General features: G+C 40.1%; 1 protein-coding gene across 6 annotated transcripts; it reads left to right on the forward strand.

Annotated features, from left to right (window-relative positions):
- Positions 1 to 287: 287 nt before the first annotated feature.
- Positions 288 to 7,321, forward strand: LOC125009752 (serine/arginine-rich splicing factor 11-like). Of its 6 annotated transcripts, none has more exons than XM_047587928.1 (12): positions 288 to 652; positions 1,923 to 2,056; positions 4,636 to 4,745; positions 4,831 to 4,920; positions 5,013 to 5,059; positions 5,142 to 5,275; positions 5,459 to 5,540; positions 5,624 to 5,737; positions 5,867 to 5,956; positions 6,079 to 6,150; positions 6,253 to 6,430; positions 6,534 to 7,321. In XM_047587928.1, the coding sequence occupies exons 1-12, from the start codon at positions 531 to 533 to the stop codon at positions 6,738 to 6,740; spliced, it is 1,380 nt and encodes a 459-aa protein (XP_047443884.1). In that variant the 5' UTR covers positions 288 to 530; the 3' UTR covers positions 6,741 to 7,321. The 6 variants fall into 6 exon arrangements, with proteins under 6 accessions (XP_047443884.1, XP_047443885.1, XP_047443886.1 ...); XM_047587929.1 differs by having other exon boundaries at positions 5,636 to 5,737; XM_047587930.1 differs by having other exon boundaries at positions 5,639 to 5,737.
- Positions 7,322 to 7,563: the final 242 nt, after the last annotated feature.

Raw genomic sequence — 7,563 nt, forward strand, 5'->3', positions numbered from 1 at the left:
GTTTTTGGTAATTGCTCTAAAGTTAAGTACTTAACAGCACTTAAGTGTTAAATGTCACATTTGTTTGAGTAATATAATAATAATAATTAATAACAATATTAGCATACGTTTTTACTGCGATAAAATAACTTTAAGACAGAAATGGTGTGCTTGTTTCCCCCACCATTTAACATGACAATATCTATCTATCCATCTATCCATCCATCTATCCATCTATCTATCGTCATATTTAGGGAGATACACGTTTACTGTGCTACATGGCTTAATTACGAGCCCCCAAGATGCACGTGAAAGTTGCATCCAAGCCTCACGACAGTTTCAGCAGCGGCATTGTTGCTTCCTTCTCACGATCGTTGTGTTGTCTTCAGCAAATATCGACCACCTTCTATTTCCAGGAAGGATGTTAGATTTCGCAGTCGTCTAATGTTTATTTTTTCATCGTAAACGCACAACGCCAGCATTTTTTTTCTTATAAATTCGGGCACGTCGCTAGCATATACGCTAGCTAGGTTGATTAGTACTCGCGCAAAATGAATTCCAGCACGCACGTCATCCAGGTGACAAATGTTTCACCGAGCACGACGTCCGAACAAATGAGGACTCTATTTGGATTCCTCGGCAATATAGAAGAGCTCAAACTTTTTCCACCCGAGTGAGTATCCTAAATCATCAGCGGGTTAACGGTTTTCTAAGGCTGCGCTCCTATTTGAGGCCTGTAGGATCATGAGGCCTCGCCGCACATGCTAATGCTAATGTTTGCCCGCTCCTTTAGTCAATGCAGCAGCAGTCGCTCCTCTCAACGTCACCGCATAAGAGTCTCGCATTCACCATTTCCTCTTCATATGTCAAAAACCTATATATTTAAATATCCACTTCCGATATATCTGTGCCAGCTTGTAACTTGTCCTGAAACAGTCAGGACAAGTTACAATCGATATCGTTAATCGATAGAACAATTTGTTATTGACGATCAAAAATAAGTATCTGTCTGTTATAACTAGATGAACTGAGAAATAAACAATAATAATAATAAAAAACGTTCATCTCATGTTCCTCAAATTATTTCTTATGTTTTACAGAACACATTCAGTTTGCAATTATGTGAAAAGTAATACAGGAAATTAATAAGAACAAAACAAACAAAAACTGTTCTAGTAAATTGTTTATCAACATTGTTGAGAGACATTCATTTGTTAACCTGAGTAGTTTCACATCTTAATTACCTGTTTGTCTGTTGTCATATTATCCACTGTTTGTCGTCTTGTCTATGTCGACTATTTGACACAAATTGCCTAAATCGGTTTGTTACAGATGTAACTGCATTGAAAATGTTAGTTCCATTCTTAGATGTTACATTACAGACCAGAGCTAGAATGTTTTCTAATTTCTGTTACCTTTCGGTAAAGTAGTTGTAGAAGTAAATATATAATTTTAGACTCACTGTATTCACCAGATCCCATAGGATCCCTGTATGTTTGTGAGCTACAGTTAAATGCAGTTCATAATTCAAAATACTTTGTGATTGGTTGTAGTGGGAAATAGTTGTTCTCTGCTTTTATTTTTCTGTTGAATTAGGCGTGGCTACTCTAAAGGTAGGGAATATCAAGGATGAGTTTTATTGGTTAAATGGTAAGAACTGTTTTGTCGCAATCCAAAGCTTTTTGTGCCTCAGTCTTTAGCCACTGGAGGGAGAGCTGTTAGAAGTCCCTGTCAGTTATATTCTCAACAGATAACATTATAACTCTAGTAAAAAATGTTTCTTTAGGGTGATACTCTGGAGGGAACGCAGGGTGCAGGACATATTTCACCTCATAATGCATTCTTGTCTTAGTTGTCCCTGAGGACACAAACATAGTTTGAGGAAAGCATTTTGGGTGTCCTTGTTTGTATTCCTTGCACAACATATCTGTATTTTCTTCCAGTGACTCTCCCTTGCCTGTGACTTCACGTGTCTGTTTTGTAAAATTCCTTGAGTCTGAGTCGGTGGGAGTTTCTCAGCACCTGACCAACACGGTCTTCGTGGACAGAGCTTTGATCGTGGTTCCTTTTGCTGAAGGTGGGTGTCTGTTTTACTCCTGCGTCACTCACATGGCTGTCTCTAAACATGCATCACAGTGTATAGGTGTATTGCTTTTGTAGAATTGCACTATCTGAGCCATTTTGAGTTTTTTTTTTTTTTCATGACCAAGAAAACTAAGCTAAGCTCTTCACTGCTTGGCATTTCTAGGTATGTAGAAGGGAATTGTACATTTGTGTCTTTGTCTCACAATCTAGCTGTAAACTTCTCTCTCTGTTATTTGTGTTGTGGTTTTCATAGTGGACAAGTCATTTGCAGAGAGCCCCTTCCTTGCTGGCTGACAGTGGTCCTCTGCTGCCATCAGGAGATTAGAAAAAAATATGGCACCAGGCTCGCAAGCCCCTTCTCTCTCTTGTTCTGCAGTAAAATATTAACTCTTTTTTTTCCTCTCTGTTTAAGGCATCTTTAAAAACAAAAAATAGCTGCACAATTCTTAAATCAAATGAGGGAATAGAGGGTGCAGGGAACATATTCACAGAATTTAAACATTTATTTATTGATTTATTTATCCATTTATTTATTGATTTATTTTAGATGATATGTTTGTCGATTAGTAGGGATGCCCCGAGCAGGTGAAAAGGTTCTAGGCAAACCAAGCAATTTTAAATTTAATGTAAGTGTTTAAGTTTTAGCTTAGGCTTGAACCATTTTTGATCCTATATTTATATTCGGACCTCTTGCACTTTTGGTAAATCAGCTGTTAAAACGTGTGCTTGTTCCAGCTGCATTTAGTTCCCTTTATTGTGTCTACTTGTGAACTTGGACTGTATCAAAAACCACTTACAAAGTTGTGAGTACAGCATTTGGGTTTATTTTGCTGCCTGAGGTATGCTGTTGCAAACTGTATTTTTTTTCTATTCTATTCTGCTGAAGGCAGCTATGGCCAAAAAGAGTGAAATGTCCTCTATATACACACAAGTATTTTCCCTGAATAGACCCACAGTGTTACAGGCCCACTCAGTCCTGAGGAGATGTCAAACCTGCTGAATGAAAGACAGCACCTGCGTCTCTGTTTTTTAATGCAGATAAATTCAGCAAACTCAGTATCTATCGTACTATCTAAACTGAATTTAGTTTTTGTGAATGTGGTGTGTTACAAATTACTTTACAAAGATAAATATAAATACTGGATCAAGACTTGGTGTTTGTGACTTTAAGTAGGATCAAAAAGAAAGGCCGATGTTCGGGACATCCCTACACCAAGCACAAAGCATGCAACATAAGGGGGACTAATCAGCTGTGCATGCTAGACTAGATGCTGACGGTGTGTACCATCATCTAAACAGTTATCATCAGTGGACTCTTTGGTTATTGATTATGAGAGCACCAACTGCCTTTGGCATTTACTTGCTTCATGTGCCAAAGACTTGTATTATTTCCATTGTGTTTTCAATTTGTTTTGCCAAATTTTCACTAACACACAAGATATAAAGATAGTTTTAAGTGTTAAGTACAAATGCCTTTTTTTAAATTGACCCTCTCCACACATGACTCTGAACGAGTTGAGTGAATCTCACATTTAACGGTGGTGTTTCTTTTGTTGTTGTGTTTTACAGTTCTTTTTCCTGGTTCAGCCAGCCCTATATACCAGGCCCTGCTGAAAATGCCACCAACAGTTTTGTCTTCTGCAGCCTTATCCTGTTTCTCAAGTGTCCTTTCTGTTGTGTGTGTGTGTGTGTGTGCGGGTGCGCGTGTCTCTCTTTCTCTCTCCCTCTCTCCCCCCCTTTTTAAAATGTAAAAAATATCAGATTAAAAATAGCCTGTTTTCAGATTTCACAGCCATGGATGGTCAACTCTCATAAGAGTCTCCCTGTGATTTTACTGTTTGGTTCTCGTCAGCTTTGGGCATATTTTACATGATTTCTGTGCTGGCAATAGCCCATAACTGTCTAGAGCAGATTACCTTTGACATTGTTTAGTGTTTATTGTAAGATACTGTTGGCTAACACCTAGCAGTACTGTATCTGATTAGCAGTAGTTTGTCTGGTTGCCAAGTAAGTTTCTTACTGTGGTGGATTGTACACTGTGTAACCACCAACAAAAGCCCAGAAAAGGTAAAATAACTGAGCCTTTTCTGTTTTTGTATTGGTTATGGTAAGTGATGTTGAAATGTACCCTTGTGTCTACACCCAAATCATGAACTTTGTTTTCTGTATCTCAATGTTTTTGTGTGCTTTTATAGCGAAGCAGCCGGCGCGAGTCGCTTGTTCATAAAACATCTAATGAAAGTTGAGAGCACATCCCACGGGACAACTGGCTGTGCTTGCTTACGTTTGGTTCATGACTTAAAAAACAAGTACAGGTGATAAAATCTTGGCAGTGTTGAACACAGTGTGTATTGTGACTGTTAAGCTCATAGCAGCTAATCCTACAATCATACATTCACACACACACAAAAAAAAAGTCAGGGACCAAGATTTACAGACAAGACAAAAAATGGATTTTTATTATTTTTTACTACAGAGTAGTTAGACTAAGGTGGCTTGTCTGCAAGTCTTGTCTGAGTGTTGTCGACATTTTCTCTGAGCATGGACTGAAATGTTCTTGTTTTTCTCCAGGAGTGATTCCTGATGAATCTAAAGCTATGTCGCTGCTGGCTCCAGCCAATGCTGTGGCAGGAATGATGCCTGGGGGAGGCCTTCTTCCAACACCTAATCCTCTGGCATCGGTGAGTTTTCACACTTCAAATCAGCTGAATATGTTTTTAATCTGGCTCTGTAGAGTATCCTAAATATCTTTGTCCAACATTTCAGATGGGAGGGACACCCTTCGGAGGTCTAGGAGCTCCCAACATGGAGCAGATGGCTGCTATGGGGATGCCAGGGCCCAACATGAACCCCCAGGTCACGGTCAATAGCCTAAATAGTTGCAACATGTCAGATGAAACGCATTCCTAATGAGGATAACGTTAACATCCTCCTCGTCTCTTATCCAGGCTCTTTCCGCAGACTTCTTAAAGCTCATGCAGTCCATGGACCCCAAGTGAGAAACTACAGGCTCTTAACGGCTTATGCAGTGTAAATATTTTTTTCAGAAATATCTAAATAATTGATTACACTTGCAGATTGAACCCATTAGCGGCAGGGCTGAACCTGAGTCCAGGACTGAAGACCGACGCATCCAATAAGGAGATTGAAGAGGCCATGAAGAGAGTCAGAGAGGCCCAGTCTCTCATCTCTGCTGCCATTGAACCAGGAAGTGAGTATAATGTTTACTGTCAAGAGAAATATAGTTCCTAGAACTTAAAAATTAGCAAATTACTGTTGAGTTGCACCGCTTGCTCAACTGAAATGATTGATTTAAATCTGTGAACTGTGCCATTATGTGGAAAGGCTGTCTTTACTGCCAGGTAGGAAACTAACTTGGTGTTTTGTTTTTCAGATAAGAAAGATGACAAGCGCAAGCATTCCCGCTCCCGTTCGCGGTCACGACGCAGGCGATCCAGATCTCGCTCAAGGCACAGGTAAAGATGCAAGTATGAAAAAGAAACGACAAATTCAGTTTCTTATTTCATCGTTAAAGTGTGCCAAATTTTAATCTGAGCAGACGTTCGAAAAGCAGGTCTCGGCGTAGGTCGCATTCGAGGAGCAGAAGGAGGTCCAAGAGTCCCCGAAGGAGGAGGTCCCACTCCAGGGATAGAAGCCGCCGCAGTAGATCTAGGTCTGCAACTCCACTTAACTCCTCCTTTTATTTTATTTAAGGGGGTTTGGCTGTTAATGTGCCGATCACTGCATCAGTTAGGCTTGTAGTTGTAGTCATTATTACTAATGTTGTTCTCTTGAAACACAGGGACAGGAGGAAGGAGGAAAAATCTAAGAAAAGGTCCAAGACGCCTCCTAAGAGCTACAGCAGTGCCCGGAGATCTCGGAGCATTAGTCGGTGAGTGGTCTGAGAACATATGCGTGTTCAGACATGATGTGCTAGTCGCACAGCAAATCATTAAAGTCCAGGATAAAAAAAAAAAAATATATATTTTTTTTTTATTATGATTTATGTATCAGGCGGCACAGGAGAAGCCGTAGTGCTACAAGGTCTCCCAGGAGGAGGCCCTCCAGATCTCCATCGCCCAGACGGTAAGTTTTCATGTGCACTGCTGTCTGTCATTACTTACAATACAATGAACTTTGTCAGTCACAGTGCAGTAACCAAAAACTGCTTTTTTATTTTATTTACAGCCATAAGAAGGAGAAGAAGAAGGACAAGGACCGTGAGAAGGAACGGGATAGAGACAGGAGGGAAGACAGGGACCGTAGCAGAGACGAACGAGAACGCTCCAACAGTAAAAAGAAGAAGAGTAAAGACAAGGAGCGAGATCGGGACCGCAAGTCTGACAGTGAGAAAGGTGACGTTAAGGTATGTTTGGAGAGAATCTTGTCATGTAATCATATCTTAATGTAAACACTGTCGCAAGCATGGAGACATTTGTTCAATGTTAACGTGATGCTGCACGGCGCAGGTGACCCGGGATTACGACGAAGAAGAACAAGGGTATGACAGTGAAAAAGAAGGAGAGGAGGAGGAGGATGAGAGGAAGAGCGACTCTGACTCTGTCTCATCCCCTAAAGGCCAAGAGGAGATGGAGAGATCTGAGGGCCAAATCCCCAAAAAGTCCAAACTGAATGGAGACGATCACCATCAGGAAGACATGGAGATGAGTGATTAAGAAAGTCCTGAACTGGACTGTATTAATCTTTCCACTGTCCTTTTTATATTTTTAATATAGGCCACAATATGTCTGTGCCTGATCGCTCAAAAGTTAAACAGATTTTTTTTTTTGTCTTAACTGTAGAAGCATTGTGAAAGCGGGGTGTAGAAAAAGCAGTCCATTTTTGTAAAGACGTGAGAAAACAAAGCCTAAAAATTTGGATAACGTGGTTTTAAATTGTCATTGCTGTACTTTTTAAAGATGTTGTTGATTTTGTTCTGTTGCCTTGGTTCAAACCTTGTCCTCCTGACAGTAGAATACACAGTAAAATGCTGTACCTGTAAATATTGTACTCGTCAGGATTCAGTCCTTTACTCGGATGTTAGTCACTCACCACCCAGCACTACTTTGATTTCTTTCGGTTGTTGAACCATTTTGCTTTAACTGTAATGCACCCAATTGTGTCACCTCTGCTGACCTTCCTATTTCCAACCCTTTGTAAGTGTACATTGTAGATTAAAATGTGTTGTTACAATGAAATGCGTTGTCTGCAATATGTTTTCCAAAGGAAACAAATAAAATTGGGTTAAACCATCAAATACTTTTGTCACTCATGGATAATCTCAAACTTCTCATTTTTCTCCTTAAAGAAACTTACTTGTTTCCTAGCAACTAGTCAGGAAGGGGCTGTGCACAGCCACTTGGAAGAAGGTGATTATTAGTTTTAGGAAGGAAGGTGGTGCGGTGGTTCTCATCACACCAGGGTGAGGGAAATTCAGTGTCCAATAACTTTATCACACACACAAAAACACAAAAAAACTGATCAAGGTGTTGACCTGGC

Source organism: Mugil cephalus, chromosome 6, assembly GCF_022458985.1.
Source record: "Mugil cephalus isolate CIBA_MC_2020 chromosome 6, CIBA_Mcephalus_1.1, whole genome shotgun sequence".
In the NCBI taxonomy this organism is placed as follows: Eukaryota; Metazoa; Chordata; class Actinopteri; order Mugiliformes; family Mugilidae; genus Mugil; species Mugil cephalus.